The sequence below is a fragment of the Chrysochloris asiatica genome, unplaced genomic scaffold (assembly GCF_000296735.1).
Source record: "Chrysochloris asiatica unplaced genomic scaffold, ChrAsi1.0 scaffold00121, whole genome shotgun sequence".
NCBI lineage: Eukaryota > Metazoa > Chordata > Mammalia > Afrosoricida > Chrysochloridae > Chrysochloris > Chrysochloris asiatica.
The window spans coordinates 8,755,077-8,778,311 of record NW_006408639.1 but is presented as its reverse complement, the minus strand read 5'-3'; the positions used below and the strand labels follow the sequence as shown (position 1 = coordinate 8,778,311).

General features: G+C 46.7%; 1 protein-coding gene across 1 annotated transcript in view; it reads left to right on the top strand.

The window, feature by feature from the left end:
- The window catches only part of EFCAB12 (EF-hand calcium binding domain 12), a 40,591-nt gene extending 21,632 nt beyond the window's left edge, over positions 1 to 18,959 (top strand). The window contains exons 4-9 of the mRNA XM_006868683.1: positions 3,320 to 3,476; positions 4,905 to 5,101; positions 9,682 to 9,895; positions 16,355 to 16,508; positions 18,059 to 18,115; positions 18,707 to 18,959. Coding sequence (XP_006868745.1) covers positions 3,320 to 3,476; positions 4,905 to 5,101; positions 9,682 to 9,895; positions 16,355 to 16,508; positions 18,059 to 18,115; positions 18,707 to 18,959 — 1,032 coding nt within the window. The remainder of the gene's footprint in view (positions 1 to 3,319; positions 3,477 to 4,904; positions 5,102 to 9,681; positions 9,896 to 16,354; positions 16,509 to 18,058; positions 18,116 to 18,706) is intronic.
- Positions 18,960 to 23,235: the final 4,276 nt, after the last annotated feature.

Genomic DNA, 23,235 nt, shown 5'->3' with positions numbered 1-23,235 from the left:
GGTGGGGGTTTTCAATACACAAGAAGGGGGAGGGGAATGGACGAACAAGGCAGATGGGAGAACAGTTAGACAGGTTTGCATTGGGCTAAGTGGGACAGAGGTAAATGATGTATGCACAACCTTGGAACAACAGGGCTCCAGGATACAGGGATTGAGGCATGGTTTGAATGGGTAAAAGAGGGGAATAATTAAAATGCTTGGCTGTCTTTTGAATCTTGGTTTCCCTTGCCTACCATTGTAAAATAGACACTGGAGGGGGAGAGAAAGGAATAGCCAGAAACATTACAATAGAAAGCTTGTAAGTCCATCTTCAGCCTATAACTGATAGAAATACCTTAAAGGGGGCTAGCATAAGACCATAGTTGGAAACCAGAACCCCATCCAGAATTGTCTGAGGTGGGAAATTTCCACTTGAAAGGACAAGTGGACCAGCCTGGAGCAGCTAGAAGAACAAGATACTTCGTAAAAGAAAGATCGGCAGGAAAAATCAAAAACAGTTAACAGTAGTCTGATTGACAACTACAAGAACAAACAAGCTGTTTGCCCAGGAGCCATCAAGGCAACTGATCAGTTCCCCTCAGGACAAACCCCTTCCAAGACTAAGACTCAAGGGGAATACACAAGCAGGCATGTGGTATGGCTGGTGACCAGCAATGAAGTTGGGAGCTAAGTCCAACCACATTCAATAGAGTCTTGCGAACCTGGGTGGAAACCCGGTTGGCCAGCAGTGTGGCAAGACCCGGGGATTCCTGGGCCCAGAGGCAGTGACATGGCCACAGAAGACTAGAACGGAGAGTGAAGCATCCAACTGGTATGAAGTGAGGGGAGATGCACAAGAACACCCATACTTGTAGATAGTACCCACTTGACAGGGCTTCAATGGCTGGATGATCAGAACTCGACTAGAAGAAGAAAGAGGGGAAAAAAGAGTAACCCACTATAATTTGATGAACTTTACCTATACTTATGGATGTAGTAGCTCAAAAAAGGGAACAGATCTTTACAGTGAGGATCATTCCCACCCTATTGGCACACAGGGTTGACAGGGATGGGCAACTTAGACACTGGCTACCCAAAATGGGTGGGCTGTAAAGGAGCTCTGGTAGCGTAGTGGTTACAAATTGGGCTGCTAATCTCACAGTCAGCAGTTTGAAACTACCAGCTGTTCCGCAGGAGAAAGATGAGGCTTTTTGCTCCCATAAAGATTTACAGCCTCAGAAACTCTATGCAGGGTCGCTATAAGTCAGAATCGACTTCACGGCACATAACAACAACAACATAAAGGCAAGAAGTGACTGGCTTACAAGCTTTCAAGAGGGAGCCTAGTTCCAGACAGGGCAGGGGAAGATAGACTCTTCACTGATTGATTTCCAAACTGTTGGGACAGGGCTAATGAAAGGAGATGGGGATAAGACTCGTGCGGTACAATACTGAACAATTACTATCAGGACTGACTGTGAGGTTTTGTTACAAAACATCTACCTTTACATTTCCACATGGAAATGTAAAGGTAGATGTTTTATAACAAAAGGAGGGTAGTGACTGATTTTGCAATCCAGGAGTGGAGGTCCCTGGGACCATCAAGTGAGAAGAGCGGAGTGGGGACCCTACCCAGAGAAGCAGTGATGCCAGAAATGGAGGCAGAGACTGTGATGTGGAGAGACGGAGCAGCTGGGCACACTGGACTTAAGGAGGAAAAGGGGCTGTTTGCTGACCGCCACGGGGGCAGGCCTGTGGGGGTGTACCCTTTGGTTGTTTGATGATGCATGGAGGGGATTGTAATCATTACAATGAAATGAAACACGATAAGATGAATGTAAAACAAATGTGCTCCCATGTAAACCCACATAATTCACAATAAAAACTTTAAAAAAATTTTTTTCTAAGAAGCAGATGATTGTATCTTTATGGTTTTGCATCTTTAGTAGTTTCCACCTTATTGTTTTATGACGTGAACATGTGTGTCAGAGTAGAATTGTGATCCACAGGGGTTTTTTCAGTGTCTGATTTTTTTCAGAAGTAGATTGCCAGACCTTTCTTCCAAGGTACCTTTGGGTGTACTTGAACCACCAACCTTTTGGCTAGCAACTGAGTGTGTAATGGTTTGTGCTACACAGTGACTCAAAGGATAAAAATTCTTTACTCCTTTAAGGAGCCTGGTTACGTTCTCAAATCCTAACTGAACGGTTGGTGGTTTGGACTCACCAGTCGCTGCTCCACATGACAAAGATGTGGCAGTCTGCTAACAGATGAAAGCCTGGGAAACCCTTGGGGCCGTTTTCCTCTACCCTACAGAATCCTTGTAAGTCGATAATAGGTCCACTTGATTGTTGTTGTTGTTGTTATGTGCCATCGAGTCGGTTCCGACCCATAGCGACCCTGTATAGGGTTTCCGAGGGTGTAAATCTTTACGGGAGTAGAAAGCCTCATCTTTCTCCCGCGGTGCGGCTGGTAGTTTCGAACCGCTGACCTTAAGGTTCGCAGCCCAATTCGTAACCACTACGCTACCAGAGCTCCTTAGGTCCACTTGATAGCAACAGGTTTTGTTATGGTTTTTTGGTTTCGTTATCATAACCAAATATGTTGTTGTTGTTAAGTGCTGTAGAGTTGGTTCCAACCCATAGTGACCCTGTATAGGGTTTCCAAGCTTTTGAACTTCAGCTTTTGCGGTTCAAACCGATCTTGCAGTTTAGCTCATTAACCCACAGTGCCATACAGGACTCCTAACCAAATATAAATATATATAAATTCCATTTGTTCCAGGAGGGTTCTGGTTCTCTTTAAGGGAAATTCAGTGAGCTGTGTGACAGTGTCTTAAGAAACTGAAGAACACAGTTATGTGTTGTTGTTGTTTTTAATATTTAATATGGTTGACAAGCATTCTACTCAAAAGTTGCTTGCCATCCTTAAAAGAATACTTAAAAGATGATTTCTGATCCTGTCTTCTTTCAGGTAAGAGAAGGTGATTATTCTTCTTTAGACAAGGACGATATGCATGTGAAATCAGTACTCAGATTCAGCTTGGTAAATGCTGTCGTTGAGATGGAGACAAAGTGGGGTGGGGGCTGAGAGAAGAAGTAAGTTCACACTAAAAAGATGGAGGCATACAGGTCTGGATGGGATCTGGAGGAGGAGTAAGAGTTTTTCAAGGCTGCAGGTAGCTCCTGACAAAGGTGCAGAATGTGTTCAGGGAATGCATGGGGTTTCTGCGCTCTGTGCCAAGGACCCTGCATCTGAGGAGGGGGTGACCATGGATGATTCTATAAGGGCTGGTGGGGCCTGGCTGGCAGGCATTTGGGGGCTTCTCCTCTGTCCTCAGGTGGGAGTGCCTTTGAATAACCAGGAAGTGGAAGACATAGTGGTCTACCTCAGCTCTCTGGGGAAGTCCAACAACATTACAACGGATATCCTGGCCAACACCTACAAGCAGTGGTGCACTGCCCAGCAGAGGAAAAGCCTGCCAGTCACAAGGGATAGTATGTATGCTAACCCCCAACCCCTTCACCCCCTCTGACAATGCTCTTCAACTTGGATGAACTGTGTATGGGGTGGCCAAGCCTCTGGAATTAGGAGCACCTACAGAGACGTTCCAGGAAGATTTTCAAAGGGTGGTCTTGACCAACCAGAACCGACCAGATAGGTGGGAACTGACCCAGTGGGAACTGACCCACATTTAGCAAGCCTTTCCAGATGCATTCATTTGCATGTGGTCTAGGTATTATTGATCAAAAGTTAACTAAAACCTCTCATTCAGAACCAGTGTCTGGGTGGTAAAACTCAGCTGCTAACCGAAAGGGTAAAGGTTTGTGCCTACCCTCAGGCACGTTGGAAGCAAAGCCTAGAGATCCACTGCTGAAAATCAGTTCTTGAAAGCCCTCCAGGGTCCAGTTCTCCTTTGGCCCCACTGTAACTGGGAACTGGTGCTCTGCCTAGGGGCAGCTGAGTGTTTGAGGGCAGCAGCTATGGAGAAGGTGGGACCCTGTAGGGTGCTTTTTGTGGGCCTGTGGTGTTATCTCAGTTTCTCTTCCACGTGCTTTCCCAGATGACTGGAAGAGTGATCTCTCTATTGACCTCCTTTAGGAGCACTAGTGGTGCAGTGGTTGAGCACTCAGCTGCTAACCAACAGGTCTGTAGTTAGAACCTGCCCGCCGCTCCACGGGAGAAGGCTGTGACAGTCAGCTTCCATAAAGATGTACAACCATGGTAACCATCTGGGGACAGTTCTAATCTGTCCTATGGGACCACTAGGAGGTTTGTCATCTCTGTTTACTCTTCTTCCCCCGCTACCCTCTGAGGTCAGGGTTACTCTTTGCACTTTACCAAGGAAGACTCTGAAGCTCAAAGATTGAGTTAGTTGCCTATCAAGTCAAAACTAGAAGGCAGCAGGGCCAAAATGGGCTCTCCACTTGAATGGGATGGAAAGGCCTCTCGAGGCAGATGCTGGGTAAAGGGCATTCTGGGCACCTGTGGCCACAGTGGCACAGATATCCCAGGCAGTAGGGGTTCCAGTGGCTGCAGTGGAGGAGTGAGAGAAAGGTGCATGGCAGGAGATGGGGTCAGGTGGGGACAAGGAAGGAGTTTGGGGGTTAGTCTGAATGCCATGGGAAACCATTAGGGAGGTTTATGAAGGGCAGTGAGGTGCTTGTGCAGTTAAGCTCCTGTGGCCATCTGGTGGAAACGGGATGGTAGAGACTGAGGAGGCAGTGGGGGAGAGCAGGTGGCCTGGGTTAGGGAGGCTGTGGCAGGTCTGAATAGACACCCTGAGTGAATGAACACACGGGCAGGTGAGTTAACTTGAGAGGGAAGCCTAGCTCTGCATGACCAGCGGAGGTAAAGTGCTTGGCTAACTCAGGCTAAGTGCCCTTTGAGTTCTGCCTTCCTTTGTCTCTCTACTTCATCCCCAGGTGTCTGCTCAGCCAGAAGCAGCATCTTTCCAGAGAGTCCACTCAAGAAGCAAAAGAGAAGCTTGACCCTGCAGCCTCACAAGATGGATCTGCTGACAGTGCCTGAGGTCAACTTGCAGCAGGAAGCGCGGCCCATGACGCTGGAGGAGATGGAGGACGTGGGCAAGCGATACCGTGAGAGGAGGAGGCTGCACAAGGTACCCCGTAGCCGAAGGCAGGAGCGCGGGCTTGGCCAGACAGGCCCAGGTGCAAAATCCTATGCACCTCCTGCTGCAGGGGTCTCTGGGGAATTCTTTTTTAAAAGTTTGTATTGTGAACTGAGTTTACCTGGGAGAACATCGGCTTTATACTATCATTTCTTTGCAATGGTTACAATCTCCTCTGTACATCATCATTCAACAGTATTCGTTTCCATTCACTCTTGCTCTTTTGGGGAGTGGTGTGGGGAGATGTACACAAAAACACTCAGGAACACATAACCATTTAAACCACCAAAGGCCACATTTTGTAAGCCTGCCTCCTGGCCACCAGCACCCAGTCCCTCTCTTTACATGAGTCCAGAGTCCTCAGCTGCTCCCTGTCTCCAAGTCCTCATCTCTGCCTCCATCTCTGACATTGCTGCCTCTCTGAATAAGGTCACGCATTCTGCTTGTGCTCTTCTCCCTTGACGGTTCCAGGGGCCTTTGTTTCTGGACTGTAAGATTAACTGCTCCCCTGTTTTTGTTACAAAACTTCTACCTCTACAGTTGTGACAGTTAGTCATGATAACATTACTGAATTATAAGCATCTTATCCCCATCTCTTTTCACCAGATCCATCTAAACAAGATGAAAACTATTCAGTGAGGATTCTACCTTCCTGCACACACACTTAAACTAACTTCCCTCTTGAAAACTTGGAAGCCAGTCACTTCATGCCTTTATCACCCTCTCAGTTTAGATAGCCAATGTCTAAGTTGCCCATCCCTCTTTACCCTGTGTACAGAGGGGATAGCATTGATACTTGATGTGAAGACTCCTTCCCTCTCTGTTGGTATTTTGAGCTGCTACATCCATAAGTATAGGTCAAGTTCATCAAATTGTAGCAATTTACACTTGTTTCCTTTCTTAAAAAAAAAAAAAAAATTAAATCTTCCTTTGTTGTTGTTGTTGTCAGGTGCCATTGAGTTGGAACCGACTCATAGCGACCCCATGCACAGCAGAATGAAACAATGTCTGATCCTGGGCCAACCTCACTACCGCCGTCACACTTGATGTCATCAATGATGTCACCTGGCTGATCCATCTCGTTGGGGGTCTTCCTCTTTTTCTCTGACCCTCCACCTTACCTAGCATGACATCCTTCTCCAGCGACTGTTCTCTCCAGACAATGTGTCAAAGTATGAGAGATGAAGCTTAGCCATCTTGGCCTCCAAGGAGCACTCTGCTTGCACTTCTTCCAAAATAGATCTATTGGTTCTTTTGGCAGTCCATGGCACTTTCAGTATTCTCCTCCAACACCACAACTCAAAGGCATCAATTCTTCTATGATCTTCCTTATTCACTATCCAGCTTTAGTAGAGGTCAATTGGGCACCATCTGCAAGTTTGGGCTTTCTTGTGTGTCTCCCTTGACTTCATATCAGCTAGATGCTTAACTCTCAGCTCTAGCCCTCTGTGGCTATGTCCTTGTCCATAAGATCAGGTGTCCCCAGGTCTCACCACACTTCGGACCAACCAGCCCTTCCCCTTCTCTCTCTCATCTCCAGATCAATAGGAGTCATTGCTGCCTTTCCCCCTCTTCCACTCACCAGTAGAGCAATGTGGTCGCCCGCAAGCTTACATGCTTGCTCATGTGTTCTCTCTGGGAAATTCTTGACAACGACCCCCAAAACCCCCTATCCCTCAGCTGCATAAGAAGTAGAATTTCTGCTTCGCAGGTTTTTTGTGAACATTGAAATAAGACAACACTTCCAAAAGGATCAAGTCCCCCTTTCTCACTCTTAGTGTTTTGCATTTCAGACCAGGACTGATCTTCGTCAGAGCTAGAACCTGTCTGTGTGTGTGGCCTGAGGCCTGGCACTGAGCAGACACCCCCAGAAATGCATGGTGAAGGAACAGGGAAAGGATGGATTGGATGAATTAGTTCATCCAGGAAAGACTTATTGAGAGTGTGTGATATGCCAAGCACTCTTCTGAGGGCTGCAGTGAACCAAACAGTCCCGCTCTCAAGAAGAGGGGCAGGTGGTAATGAAATATACTGCCATATACAAATACATCCTAAACAGAAAGCCAGGGGGCTTCAGAAGTTTGCGGTTAATTCTGTTATCTTCTCAATCCATTTTCCCATAAAGTTTATGAAGCCCCCCAATACTACATACAAGTATGGAGCCTTTGGGTGGCACAGATGGTAAGTGTTGATTACTAACCAGAAGGTTGGCAATTCACACCCATCTCAGGACCTTAGGAGACAGTCCCGGAAATCTGCTTCTGAAAGGTCACAGCGTTGAAAACCCTGCAAAGCAGTTCTATTCTGCACATACAGGGTCACTATAAGCTGGAACCAACTCAACTGCACTTAACAACAACAACAGTTATACTTATGATACATTTGTATATAAACCCAGTCTGGTTGTTGAGTTGGTTCCGACCCATAGTGACCCTGTGTAGGGTTTCTGAGGATGTTCCTTACATGTTTCTCTTTGTTTCAGCTGATGAGCTTGAACCATCGACCTTGCAGTCCAAACCGACTTTTCAGTCCAGCGCACTAACCCACAGTGCCACACAAAACAAACACAAAAACAACAGTTGCAAAGGGACTGATTCTGACTCACGGTGACCTCATATGTCTCAGAGTAAAACTGTGCTTCGTAGGGTTTTATATGGTAAATGTATATCTATACATTCAGTGGTTACGAATCGGGCTGCTAACCTCACGGTCAGTAGTTCGAAACAGCCAGCTGTTCTGTGGGAAAAAAAGATGAGGCTTTCTGCTCCCATAAAGATTTAAAGCCCTGAAAACCCTGTACAGGGTTTCTATGAGTCTCAACCGAATCCATGGCACATAACAACAACAATATACATATAATGTGAAGTCCTGGTGTAGTGCTGTAGGGTAATGCGTCAGACTACAAAGTCATTTGAACTGCATGGTCAGTGGTTCAAGCTCACCAGCTGTACCTTGGAAACCCTCCCTCTACGGGGTCGCTATGCATTGGAATCAACTCTATGGCACTTAAAAATAACAATCTCCACTGAGTAGTATTCAATCTGTCTGGCCGGGGCTGATGAAAGGAGATGCGGATAGGTCTCCTGTGACATAATAGTGAATAACTGTTATCAGGACTGATTGTGAGGGTTGGATATGTAAAGGTAGATGTTCTGTAGCAAGGAGGGGAGTGATTAACTTTGCAGTCTAGGAGCGGAGGTCCCTAGGACCATCAACGGAGAAGAGCAGAGAGCGAGACCCTACCCAGAGAAGCAGTGATGCCTGAGATGGAGGCAGAGAGGATGACGTGGAGAGATGGAGCAGCTGAGGACTTTAGACCCAGAGAGAGAGAGGGGCTGTGTGCTGACAACTGGGGGGAGGGTGGAGGAGGGCAGGCTTGCAGGGTATACCCTTTGGTTGGTTGATGATGCATGGAGGGGATTGTAACCATGGCAATGAAATGATATATGATAGGATGAATGTAAAACTAATGTTCTCCCATGTAAACTATCACATAATTCACAATAAAACATTAAAAAAAAAAAACCACAACAATATGTACAATGCACATTATAAGATGTCAGGTATTGTAAGCATTCTGTCAATTAAGATTTGACTCAGTTCCATGCCAAGAAAGCACAAAATGTTACAGCAGGGGTTGGCCTATGGGGCTCTACTTTGCTGACTCTTGTATTCAAAGCTTACATGTCTCTCTTTGTAAAAAGTAAAAAAGGCCACAGTGGGGAACCAGCCCCCAGACCACTTTGACCTTGCTCTGCAGTCTTAGCAGGTGGCTTCCCCTCAAGGTTGAAGGGGGCTGCAAGCAGTCAAACTCTGGAAGCCTCCCTCCAGGCATCTGGATGACTGTGTCATATAGTTATCAAAGGGTGGGACCCACTCCCAGGGTCACGTGCACTGCCGCTTCAGAGCTATGCTGGGCAACCTTGGCCGTGGATGACTTCCTGGGTCCCTGACCTTAGACTTTAGCCACACCTGGAACTCTTTGCCACTGAGCTTATGGGTCTTTTTTTTTTTAAATAAGTTTTTATTGTGAATTGAGTGAAAGTTTACAGGGCGGATCATCAGTTTTACATTCAACAAATCGTATACTTTGTTTCATTACAATGATTATAATTCCAACCATGTACCATCAGTTAACAGTATTTTTCTCTATTCATTTTATCTCTTTTTTAAACACGCAGGCATATATAATAATTTACACCACCAAAGGGCGCATTCTGCAAGTCTGCCTTCTGGCCTCCAGCTCAGACCCTCTCTTTCCATGAGTCTAGAGTCCTCAGCTGTCCTCCATGTACCCAACTCTGCCTCCATCTCTGGTGTCGCTATTTCTCTGGATAGGGTCCCACATTCCACTTGTGCTCATCTTCCTTGATGGTCCTAGGGTCCTCTGTTTCTGGACTGTAAGATTATAAACTCCTCCCCTGTGTTTGTTACAAAACTTCGATCTTTACAATTGTGACAGTTGTGATTAGTCAGCCCTACGGCTCTTGTGGGCAAAGAAGATGCCCCTGCCTTCCAGCCAGATGCAGAAAGGTGGGAAGAAGAGTGTGTCTCCCTGTTTCTCTTTGCAGCTCTCCATCCCCTCCCTCCAATACGCAGAGCAATGCCGCCTGGTGCGCAGCGGGAACAAGCACTTTGATGAGCACTGTCTCCCATCCACCATCCAGGGTAACATGGGGGAGATGGTCAACAAGTTCCGCAGGGACAACTTTCTGACCTACCTGCAGTGCTGGAAGTTCTGTAAGTCCCATGGCCTCCCAGTGATGGAAGACACCCTCATGAAAGGTAAGGACTCTGGAGCTGTCTGTAGGAAGACGTCCAGAGGTGCCCAGAGCACAATAGGACTGGTTCTTTGCCAACTAAGGCCCTGGAGGCTGACATTGAAGGCAGTGAAGGAGGAATGGAGGAACACAGGGTTTCTAGAACACCAGGTTGGGAGGTCTGGATTCTGGAGCCCTGAGCTTGTTGAGCTGAGATTTAGAGCAGGAAGCTCCATGGATAGTCAATCTTGTGAGGGAAGATTGAAAAAGAGTAATTCCAATTTCAAAGAGGAAGGTTTGGCAGAGTGATAATGGCCAGGATGTAGCCTAGGTGCAAATGCTGTAAATAGGAACTGCTATGGCTGCTGATTGAAATGTTGGTAGCACCTTGGAAGAAAGGCTTGGTGATCCCGTTTAGAAGATGCAGTCACTGAAAATCCAGTGGAGCACAGTTCTGCTCTGATACGCAGTCAGTGTTAAGATGCATTGCGCATTTCCAAAGCCATGTCTCAAGGTCAGGCCTGCTTCCCAGTTCTTCCAGGAACAATGAGATAGGAAGGTGGGAAACCAGAAGATCTGTCCACTGAGACCCTTGCTCTGTGCCTAAACACTAGAGCACATCTTTGGGTAGAGTGGGGGGTGGGAGTACCTTCCCTCTTGTGCTAACACCTGTGGCCTCCACTGAATTTAACGGGCATCGCCTTCTTTGGACTTTGAAAACACTGAAGAGCACACTGTACTCTGGGCAGAGGTTTTCCTGCAGGAACAGGGCAAGAAGGGACTGTGGCCATCCCGGGACATGTGGCTTTCTGAAAAAGGGTTAAGGCTCCTGGCGGGGAAGGGAAATAAGACCTCCATGTACAGGGCCTTAGGTTTATAAAGGGGTTTAATGTGGCAGGGACTTCAGGTATACAGGGGAACCACCCTGCCAGTCACTGTCACCTGTAAGCACAGTGCACCCTTCCTCTGGCAGGCAGCCCCCAGTTGGCATCTCTCTGAACACTGAGTGGGAAGGTCATCTCATGACTCTGGCTTTTCCCAGATTGTCTTTCCTTCCTCTCTCCTCAGCCTCATCTTCCCTACTACTTACACCACCTGGCTTGGGCTGTGCCTACCCTGGACTGCTTCTCTGGCCAGCTTTTCTTCTAGATTGCCCCCTCTGAACCCTCCAGAGCACTGGGCCACTGCTGAGTCTCTGGAAGGCTGGCTTCTGCTAACTCCAGAGTCCCTAGGTTGGGGAACCTCAGCTGTCTTTATGATCTGCCTTTCAGACCCCGTGGGGGCATCTTTCAGCTTGGTTGGTCCCTAACCACTGTTTTGCCATGATTTCTGACATGGTTCCTGACGTTCAAGGAGCTTCTAATACTATGGTTTCCAGGTGTGGGTTTTACCCCGGAGCTTGTGAGGCCCAGACAACAAGCCTCAAGCTCATGGGCCGGGATTCTAGAACACTGAGGTGGTACCCTGCCCCCCAATGAATATAGACTGATTGCTGCTTCTTTGACTTTTTAAATATAGGTAATATTTGCTCATTTTAAACTTTTGAAAGCATGAAGATGAAAATCCCCCCCACCCTAATTAACATCATTGATACTTTGGTGGCCATTTATTTACCTTAGTGTTGCTATAATGAACAAAATATACTGCAGGTGGTAGCCTGCAAACACACGGTTCTGTGCTTCCTTCCCGGGGTCTTGCTTGGTTTCCCATGGAAGCTACTCTCCCCTGCTTTTGATGCATCTAGATTTGCTTCTTCTGGTTTCTCCCTGTGTGTGGCTTTCTATGCTTGGATCCCTGGTAGTGTAGTGGTTACGAGTCGGGCTGTGAACCTTAAGGTTTGAAACTACCAGCAGTTTGATACTACCAGCTGTTCCACAGGAGAAACATGACGCTTTCTGCTCTCGTAAAGATTTACAGCCTCAGAAACCCTGTACAGGGTCGCTATGGGTCGGAACTGATTTGACGGCACTTAACAATAACAACATCCCCCTTTATAAGGTCCCACCCCTCTCCAGTATGGCCTGATGACTGTGACTCACCTGATTGGACTCACAGGTACAGGGATTAGGACTTAGACTTAACTTTAGGGGCACAATTCAATCCCCAAAACCTCCTCTTTCTTTTATATGTATAGAATGTTAAGTAAATGGAATCACTTCACAAGCATACCTTTAAAAATCATGTACATTAAAAAATAAAACCACGTATACGTTTTCAAAAATGTCGTATACGTTTTCAAAAATGTCGATGTTGCATGTCTTGCCCTTCCTTCCCTCCTCTTACTGCACAGTCCCTCTCATACCTCAGCTAACCGGTCTGAACAATCTGGAGTGTAACCTACTATGGCTGCATCTAGGACATGAGACTGTCATGTGTTCACATCTGAAGATAAGCATTGCCAAATAATTGCAGGAAGGTGGGGACTCTGGGATTTTTTGTATCCGCATTTCTGAGAAAAATCTCTGACACCAACTCAAGACAGAGGAGACTGCCATCTAGCAAGTCTGAGTTTCCATAGTGACCCTCAGCTGACTCCTCCTGGGAGCCCTGGCCAGGGTCCCTGCAGTGCTGTGTCCTCATGACAGTGGTGGCCTTTGCCCCTGGTTACCTGCATGCCTCCCTCACCTGCCCTCCTGTGGACTGAATGGGTTGCGGGCTTTGCTATTTTATATCCTTTCCTCATAGAAATACCACAAGGGAGTGGTTTTAAAGAACAGAGTTTACCTTCTCACAGTTCTTCAGGCGAGAAGTCCAAATTCAGGTGTCAACAGGACGAGGCTCTGTGCACTCTCTGTGGTCCTTAAGGGAAGATCCTTCTCTGTCAGCTTCTGTAGCTCCTGGCTTGTAGATGAGTGATTCCTGGGAGTCTCTCTGTGGGTCTATACTTAGCATTCAGAGGGATCCTGTCTGGACCCAGCCTTCTCCAGTATGCCCTATTAACATAGCAAAGAAAACTCTGTTTCTAAACAGGGTTGAATTCATAGATACAGGGCTCAGTACTTCACCTGTATTTTGGGGGAGACACACCAATCATTCATAACTGCAGTGGGATGGATAACTTTTAAATGGCCTTTCTTGCCATAGCATTGTAACCTCCCACCAAATGATTGAGTGGAACTATACAAATAAGGTGCTTGTGGCCCACCAAAATGATTGGGCAGCTTGCTAATAATGCAAATAAGGTGCATGGCACTTTTGCAGTGATTGTTGTTGTTTTTGAATGTGAAGTCGGTTCTGATTCACAGGGACCCTGTCTAGGGTTTCTGAGGGTTTTAAAATCTTTGCAGGAATAGAAAGCCTTATCTTTCTCCTGTGGGTTGGCAAGTGGGATCGAACTGTTGACCTTGTGGTTTGCAGTCTGTACTTATCCTACAGAGCCACCATGCTCCCCCTTTTAGGAGTTGTTGTTGTTGTTAAGTGTCCTTAAGTTGGTTCTGATTCATAGCAACCCTGTGTAGGGTTTCTGAGAAGTGGGTTTGAACAACTGGCCAGGTGGTTTGCAGTCTAGTACTGAACCCTAACTAGAGAATTGGCCAATTTTGCCATGCTGCTAGGTTTAAAATTGAGCTATCCCAGAGCCCTAAAAGGAGACCTCATTACCACCAAGAAAGAAGAGCTAGGTCCGGGCTGCTACTACCAAGCACCTCCTAGACTTAGGAGACAGGGAAAGAGACGTGGAACACCCCGGGTGTCAGCAGAGGCCGCAGAACCGCAGAACAACAAGAACCAGAATCTTGGCAGGAGATGACTAGGTGGACTTCCTAGCCCTCGGAGTGAGAAAAGCTGAGTGCCTTTGGGCAAGACGCTTGCTGGAGGAGTAGGGTGCCTCTGAGCACCTTCAGGCTGTGGAGTGCGGTTATCAAAGGTGATACAGAGCTTTGAAACATTTGCCTGAGCAGGGCAGAGGCTAGTCCTGAGAAAGGAAATGAGAGAGCTGCCATGCATCGAAGAAGGAAGACTGCCTATGTGTTGCCTGAGGTCCAAGAGGTGTGAGGGGCTGAAAAGCCTGCCAATAGGCGTGGCCGGGAGCTGTCCTGACCGAAGGACTATATCCTGAGTTGTTCCTGATTCTCAATTGTAACCTATTGCTCCCTTAATAAGGAGCTCTGGTAGCGTAGTGGTTACGAATCAGACTGCGAACCTCAAGGTCACAGTTTGAAACTACCAGCTGCTCCGCAGGAGAAAGATGAGGCATTCTGCTCCCGTAAAGATTAACAGCCTCAGAAACTCTGTGCAGGGTCACTATGAGTCGGAACCGAGTCCACTGCACATAACAACAACAACAACTCCCTTAATAGGACTCCTGGTGTGGTGCTGTAGGACCAGCCCAGGACTTTGAACCACATGATAGGCAGTTCAAACCCACCAGTTGCTCCTCAAAAATCCTATACAGTGTTGCTACGAGTTGGAACCAACAGGACGGCACTTAGCAACAACCACAATACCCTTAATAGGGAGCATGGTGGCTCCATGCAGTAAGCATTGGACAGTAACTACAAGGTCGGCGGTTCAAGCTCACCGACTGCTCCATGGGAGACCGAGGACACTTTCTGCTCCCACAAAGTTGTAAAGCCTTGGAAGCCCTATAAGGGGTTGTTTTAAGTCTGCACCAGCTTGGCAGCACTTAACAACAACAGCTGCTTTAATAAATCCCATAATCATGAATATTACCTGTGAGTTCTGTGTGTCCAGTGCAATGAATTATGGGACCCAGCAGAGAAGTAAGAATGCCGTGGGAGAGTGTTAGAATTGGTGAAAAGGGTGGAGGCTGGAGGTCTTTCTGACCTCAGCTTAATAGGAAGCCGCCTTGGGCTGTTGATGGTGATCCTTTCTCCCCCTCCCCGTTGCGAGAAGAGATCAGACGTCTCTGCCTGTCACTTCCACGGTAATGTCCATGATGTCCCACTGTGGGAAATACAAGTTATTCTTTATACTGTCTTGGCAGCTTTTTGGGAATCTATGATGATTGAAAAATAAAAAAGTGTTAAAAATACATATAAGAAAAAAAAAATACTTGAAAATAAAAATGTGATTTTTATTAAACAAACCAAAAAAATCCATCCTTGATCCCTGAAGAGGAGACTCTGAGTGGTGTAAGCGGTTTGTACAATCGTCTGCTAACCCAAAGGTTGGAAGTTTACACCTACCCACGGGTGCCCTGCAGGAAAGGCCTGGCTATCTCCTTCTGAAAAATCAGCCATTGAATATCCCTATGGGAAGCACCACATGGGATTTGGTTTCCTGGTGGAGGTTTAGGGTCATAGTTTCATGGGAATTCCCAATTAATTGGCTGAATATCATGTTTAGTGCTTCTGTTCTACCTCCTAGTTTGTTACCCAGTGCCTGGGGATCTTACAAGTCCACAAGTGGTCATCCAAGGTACAACAATTGATCTTTAGTCACCTGGCACGCAGAGAGAGATGTAGTTAGGAACAGAAAACAGATATGGACGAGACTAACTGTCTCCATGAACAACTGCCTCCTTTGCCAGGAGCCCAGGTGCCCAGCTGCCAGTACTGAACATTTTGATCAAAGATTCCATAGAAGAATCCTGATCAAAAAGGAAGAAAATGCAGAACAGAACCTTAAATTTTGATGGGCTCCTGACTTCCTGGAGCCATAAAGCCCTGAGACCATCTTTAAAACTTAAACCAAAAATATCCTCTGAAGTCTTCTTTAACCCAGTGGTGGTGGTGATGGTGGTTTGCCGTCGAGTCGGTTCCGACTCATAGCAGCCCTAGAGAGGGTTTCCGAGGCTGTAAATCTTTACAGGAGCAGAAAGCCTCATTTTTCTCTGGAAGAGCAGCTGGTAGATTCCAACCCTGTCTAACCCACTTCTACACTGCCAGGACTCCTTAAACCAAACAATTGTTTCTAATTGTTAATTAGAAACAGTGTTTGCCTTGAGCTGTGTGCTCTTTAAAGAACTTCCTGTCTGACAATAGCAACTTGAAAGATTGGATAGGAAATTTAGAGGGCAGTGGGCTTGTGTTAAGGAGCCCTGGTGGCCTATAGGATAAGCACTGGACTGCTAACTGAAAGGTTGATAGTTCAAACCCACCAGTTGCTCTGAGGGAGAAAGATGAGCCTTTCTGCTCCTGTAAGGATTCACAGCCTCAAAAACTAACCCATGAGTCAGAATCGACTTGGTGGCAGTGGGCTTTTTGGAGGTTTATGTTACTGGGGGAGGAAAAGTCAGAAGAAGAGGGCGAGAATGCTTGCACATTGGAAGTTTGTAAACAATATTTGTACTTGCAGAAAGTGTTGACTTGATGTATATTCTGTGTATAGTCTCAACAACAAATTTTTAAAAAGAAAGAAAACCTGTGGAGCACAATTCTGTGACACGCACGGGGTCACCTGTCAGAGTTGATTCGATGACAGCTGGTTAACTCAGAAAGGCAGAAACCCCTGGTCTCAGGGAGGCGGAGCAGGGGAAAAGAGGTCTGGGGCTAATGGCTTGTGTTTCTCTTGCTGCTGACAGCCTTGCTGTACCCAGGAGATAAGATCATTTTCCTGGAAGACCAGGTGCGCCCGATCCGTCAGCCAGGAGGCTACTACTCGGACGTCAAGCTCTTCCCTCCGAGCCAGTCTCCGCTCAGGTCCCAGAAGGCTAGCGTGGCTATGAAGACTGACAAGCTGAGTCTCAGCCCCCATCTTCTCATCATCTGCCTCCTGCCCCCTCACTGCCCCTTCAGCCCCTGGGCTTGGCACCTGACACACTCAGACTCACTAGTCAGCCCACCCTTGGCACCTTTCTCCAGCACAGGGCCTCCGCACCTCAGCACCTGGTCGATCTAGATAACCTCTAGGTCTTTGGATAAGAAGAAAAGGAAAATGAAAAAGAAAATCTTTTTTAGGGAAATAGGGATGCCCCTCTGCAAATCCTGGCTCCTGCGCTAGGTGCCAACAACAACACAGGGTTCCTAAGACTGTAAATCTTGATGGGATCAGACAGCCTCATCTTTCTCACTCGGAGCAGCTGGTGGGTTTGAACTGCAGACCTTGTAGTTAGTCAGATTCCTAACCCACAGCGCCGGGTAGCTGGGTCATGAGTCATGGATCCAGGAAGTGGGTGGGAGCCTGGGAAAGGGATTTTTGTTCACATTTGAGGAAACCATCAAACTCATTGCCATCAAGTTGATTCCAATTCAAAGCCACCCTGTGGACTCATGGAGGCCCTGGTGGCACAGTGGTTAAAGTGCTCAGCTGCTAACTGAAATGTCGGCCAATTAGAGCTCATCAGTCGCTCTGCGAGAGAAAGATGTGGTAGCCGGCTTCCGTGGAGATTGTTAAGTGCCATCGAGTTGGTTCCGACCCCAGTATAGGATTTCCGAGGAGTGGCTTGGTGGGTTTGAAGCACCAACTTTGTGGCTAGTAGTCCTGTGTTTATCCTACAGCACCACACCTGGCCTCCTCTATAACGATTGTTGTTATTGTTAAGTGTTGTCAAGTCGGTTCTGACTCATAGTGACCCTGTATAGGGTTTCCAAGGAGCAGCTGGTGGGTTTGAACTGCTGGTCTTGTGGTTAATAGTCAGTGCTCATCCTATAGAGCCATAGCAACCTACGAAACCCCAGGGGGCAGTTCTACCCTGTCCTGAGGTTACCTTGATCATCACAGACCACAGCTATATAAGTTGTAAAAGACAGAGAGCAGTCCCCTAAGGCAGGGGTGGACACTGGTTCTGTTTGGCTCCTTAGAATGAATTGGACTGGTTCTGAGGCTAGGTGCACGCTGGGTAGGGAAGACAGCGTGCACTTCACTGATAGATCCGTGAAGTCTGCCAGGCCCAAGGTTTTTGTTGTCAAACTTGTCCTCTGGCAGAAGTGGGAGTCAGAAGCCCCCAATAATTACATTATTAATTAATTATTCTTTATTAAGCATCTCTCCAAATGGCCCCAGGATCTCCCCATTCTAGGGAATGAGGAAACCCAGGCTCGAAAAGTAATTTGACTTGTTCAGAGTCACCCAACAAACAAGCCAGGATGATACTGGGTTCTTATGGGCAGGGGAGACAGAACCAACTCGACAGCACTTAACAACAACAACAACAACATAGGTAGCCCAAGTGTACTGTGCAACCCTCTGGAACATGGGGGACAGTCAGGGTCTGCGCCCTGCTGGCAGAAGTCCCTTCCAGCTAGGGCTTTGCAAACCTGACTCTCTTGTCTCTTGTCGTCTCTAGGAAAGTACCAAAGAAAATCAAGAAAGTTTGCTTCAAGGAGTTTGAGGCGCTCACCAGGTCTGTAGTAATCTTCTGACTTGGAAAGCAGGGAGGGCAGTTTGGAGGGCTGGCCTGGTCTTGGAGGAGGGGCCTGGGCCTCTCACTGGGGAAGCTGGTACAAGACTCCCAACAGGAGGGAGCTCAAGGCACAAATGGGGTTGATGTCCCATACACCTGAAGAAGGCTCCATATGGTCAGAGGGCTAAGCCCAAGAGTCCAGAAGTCTGGATTTGATGCCTGGTTCACCCATTGCCTTGTTGGATGACCTTTGTCAAAGCTTTTCTCTTTGGGCCTCAGCTTCCTTTGCTGTCAGATGGGTACATGTATGTATACTTCACAAGGCTGTCACTAGGGTTCAATGACAGCATGTGAGTTGCAGACTCTTCCCTTTAGACAACAGTGACCTCTTCAGGCCTGAGTTCCTCACTGGGCTGGTCCAGGATGGTCCAGGAAAACAGAACCCACCTCACCGCACTGTTATGAGACCTGTGATTGTAAATCACCTAACACAGGGCTACATTTCCACTTGGGTCACAAGCGACTTGCTCCTCGGAGAAGGTGTCTGTCCTGTCCCGACATGCTGGGTTTTTTTGTGTCTCCATTTTCCAGGAAACTGAAAGCAAAGAGGTCCAGTGGTCAGCAACTAACCCACCCCAACAACTTCTGGCCGGGCCACCTCCTGGACAAGCTCTACCTGCCCACCATGGTTACAGACCGGAGCCAGGCACTCTTCAGCCATGTCCAATGCCAGTCCCCTGCCTACTCAGCCAACTACCACCCCAACTGCTGGTGGCCCATAAAGAACATGAACTATGTTACTTATGCCTACTATGATGCCTCCAAGGTCTACCACATTAACTAGAGAGGCCCAGGGCTTGCTGTAGCCCAGACATCCCGTGGCCAGGGGCCAGTGCAGCTAGTAACACAGAGCCTCAGACACGGGAGTGCCCAAGAGCCCTGCAAAATCAAATAATTTCAGTGTGACAATCCCGAAGGCCAGCTCCTTCCAGACCCAAACTGCCCTCTGTCTCGTCTCAGAGAGGGGAGGTTTTCAGGGTTTTCCTCCCCTGTCCTCTGCCCTTTGGAAATAAACCCACGTGGAGTTTTTCATGCCACCTATGACTCAGAAGAATGATTCCCTGCTCCGGAGCTATGAGCAGAGTGGTGCTTGGAAAGCTGGGTCTTGAGCCTGGGGGAACGCGGCAGGCTGGATGTGTTTGCTCCAGCCTCTCATCCTGAGTCCTCGGTGCCCGTAGGGAGGCAGCAGACAGTGTGGGTGCCCCTGTGCTCTCCTTTGTGAAATATGGCGGCAGCATGCCTCTTACCCCTATAGACTATGTCACTTGAGTTACTGCTTCCAAATCTCTTGAGTCTTTGGAAACTGGAGGTGTGCTCTGTGGTGTATGACTTTTCCCCTGGTGAAACTTCCTGACCCCATCAAGACCTTTTCCTTCTACACATGTAGGCTGCCTTTAGTAACCTGCTTCTATGTTCTGCCTCCAACCTGACTTCCCACATACCATAAGATAAGCAGGATTCATGAGACAACGGTGTGTCCCCAGATAGGCGCAATGGTGCTGTCATTCTTGCCTTCCATGCCATAGGTCCAGGCTCGATTCCTGGCCTTAGGCATAGCCACTTACCGTCAGTGATGCTGATCAATTGCGTGATGCTGTGATGCTGAGCAGGTTTCACTGGAGTTTCCAAAACCAAGATGGGCTAGTAATGTAATCTACTTCCCTGTGGATTCCAAGGGCAACCCACATCCGATCATTGCTAGATGTGTGAGTTGTGGTTGTTAGGAGCCGACGAGACAGTTGTGACTCAGTGATCCCATACACAACAGACTGAAACACTGTTCCTCACAATCAGTGGAACGCTTCAGACCATTGCTGCTGCCACTGTGCCAATCCACCTCACTGGGAATCTTTTTTCTTGCTGACCCTCTACTTTACCAAGTATGATGTCCTTCTCCAGGGACTGGTCACCCCTAGTAACATGTCTGAAGTATGAGAGATGAAGACTCTCCATCCTGACTTCTAAGAAGCAATCTGGCTGTACTTCTTCCAACACAGATGGGTTTGTTCTCCTTATTCACTGTCCAACTTGCATATGAGGTTACTGAAAACACTATGATTTGAGTAAGGTGCACCTTAGTCTTCAATCTGACATCTCTATTCTTGAACACTTTAAAGAGGTCTTGTGCAGCAGATTGGCCTAATACAATATGTCATGTGATTTCTTGACTGCTGCTTTCATGAGTGTTGATAGTGGACTCAAGAATGGTGAACTCTATGACAACTTCAGTCTTTTCTCCATTTATCTTGATGTTATTAATTGGTCCAGTGGTGAGGATTTTTGTTTTCTTTACATTGAGGTGCAGCTCATACTGTGAAGGCTGTGGTTTTTGATCTTCATCAGTAAGTATTTTAAGTCCTCTTTGCTTTCAGCAAGCAAGGTTATGTCATCTGCATATCATAGGTTGTTATGAGTCTTCCTCCAGTACTGGTGCCATGTTCTTTTTTATATAACCCAGCTTCTCAGATTATTTGCTCAGCGTCATGACTGAATAACTATGGTGAAAAAGTATAACTCTGGTGCACACTTTTCCTGATTTTAAACCATTCAGTGTCTCCTTATTCTCTTTGAATGAATGCCTCTTGATCTATGTACAGGTGTCTCAAGAACACAATTAAGTGTTCTGGAATACCCATTCTTTACAATGTTATCCACAGCTTGTTGTGATCCACACAGTTGAAAGCCTTTGCATAGTCAATAAAGCACAGGTGAACATCTCTCTGGTGTTCTCTGCTTTTAATCAAGATCCATCGGATGTCAGCAATGATAGCCCTCATTCCACATTTTCATCTGAATCCAGCTTGAATCTCTGGCAGTTCCCTGTTAGTGTGTGATTAAAACAGTTTTTTAATTACCTTTAGCAAAAATTTACTTGCATGCGATATTAATGATATTATCTGATGATTTCTGCATTCTATTGGTCATTTCTTTGGAATGGGCACAAACATGGATCTCCTCCAATCAGTTGGCCAGGCAGCTGTCTTCCAAATTTAGCATAGATGAATGCCTCCAGTGCTGCATTAATTTGTTGAAAGATTTCAATTTGTATTCCATCAATTCCTGGTGTCTTGTTCTTTGCCAATGTATTCAGTGCACCTTGGACATCTTCCTTTAGTACCTTTGGCTCTTGATCATATGCTGCCTCTTGAAATGGTTGAACATCAACCATTTTTTTGTTTTTCTGGTATTGTGACAATATTCCTTCCATCTTCTTTTGATGCTTTTTGCATCATTCAGTATTTTTTCCCCCAAAAAATCCTTCAATATTTCAAGTTGAGGCTTGAATTTTTTCTTCAGTTCTTTGGCTTGAGAAATGCTGAGGATGTTCTTCCCTTTTGGCTTTCTAACTCCAGGTCTTTGCACATTTCATTTTAGTATTTGACTTTGTCTACTCGAGCTGCCCTTTACATTTTTCTCTTCAGTTCTTTTACCTCCTCATTTCTTCCATGTGAGTTAGCGTCCTTGTGCTTTACAGCAAGTTTCAGAGTCTCTTCTGACATCCATTTTGGTCTTTTCCTTTTTTCTTATCTTCTTAGTGACCTTTTGTTTTTTTCCTGTATGATGTTCTTGATGTCATCCCACAACTGTTTTATTTATTTATTTAATGTTTTATTTGTGAATTATGTGATAGTTTACATGGGAGAACATTAGTTTTACATTCATCCTATCATATATTTTTTCATTGCCATGGTTACAATCTTCTCCATGCATTATCAAGCAGCCAAATGGTATACACTACAAGCCTGCCCTCCGGTTGTCAGCACACAGCCTCTCTCCCTCTCTGAGTCTAAAGTCCCCAGCCGCTCCATCTCTCCACGTCATCGTCTCTGCCTCCATCTCAGGCATCACTGCTTCTCTGGGTAGAGTCCTGCTCTCTGCTCTTCTCCCTTGATGGTCCTAGGGACCTCTGCTCCTAGACTGAAAAGTTAACCACTCCCTTCCTTGCTATAAAACATCTACCTTTACATTTCCAGCCCTCGCAATCAATCCTGATAACAATTATTCACTATTGTATCACAAGAGACCCATCCGCATTTCATTTAATTAGCCCTGCCTAGACAGATTGGACACTACTCAGTGGATATTCTACATTCCTCCATGCCCTGTGGATCTAGGTTCCCTCTTGAAAGCTTGTAAACCAGTCACTTTTTGCCTTTGTAGTCCCCTCCTCCCCCCATTTTGGATAGCCAATGTCCAAATTGCCTATCCCTGTCTACTCTTTGTATGGAGGGGGTGGGAATGATCCTTGCTGTAAAGATTTGTTCCCTCTTTTGAGCTACTGCACCCGTAGGTGTAGGTCAAGTTCATCAAATTGTATCAGATTACTCTTTTTTCCCTCTTCTTTCTTCTTCTAGTTGAGCTCTGATCATCCAGTCATTGAAGCCAGGTCAAGTGGGTATTATCTGCAAGTGTGGGTGTTCTTATGCATATACCCTCTCTTCTTATCAGCTGGACATTTCACTCTCCAATCTAGTCCTCTGTGACTATGTCACTGACTCTGGGCCCAAGAGTCTCCAGGTCTTGCCACCCTTCTGGCCAACCAGGTCTCCACCCGGGTTCACAGGAGTCTATTGAACATTGTAGGGCTGACTTAGCTTGCAGCTTCATTGCTGTTTTTCCCTCATTTCCCCTTATCGGTGACGAATGTGGTCACCAATCAGTACGATCCCACAACTCTTCTGCTCGTCTGGTCTTCAGTCATTAGTTAGTGTTCTTGAGATGATCTCCAAATTCAGGTGGGATGTGTTCAAGGTTGGCTCTGTTGTTGTTGTTATGTGCCATCGAGTTGGTTCCGACCCATAGCAACCCTGTATAGGGTTTCCGAGGGTGTAAATCTTTACGGGAGTAGAAAGCCTCATCTTTCTCCCGCGGTGCAGCTGGTAGTTTCGAACCACTGACCTTAAGGTTCACACCCCGATTCGTAACCACTACGCTACCAGAGCTCCTTAAGGTTGGCTCTAGTGGACTTGTTTTAATTTTCTTCATCTCCAGCCTGAACTTGCTTTATGAGCAGTCTTGCCCGGCTTTGTTTTGGCTGATGGTATGGAGCTTTTCCACTG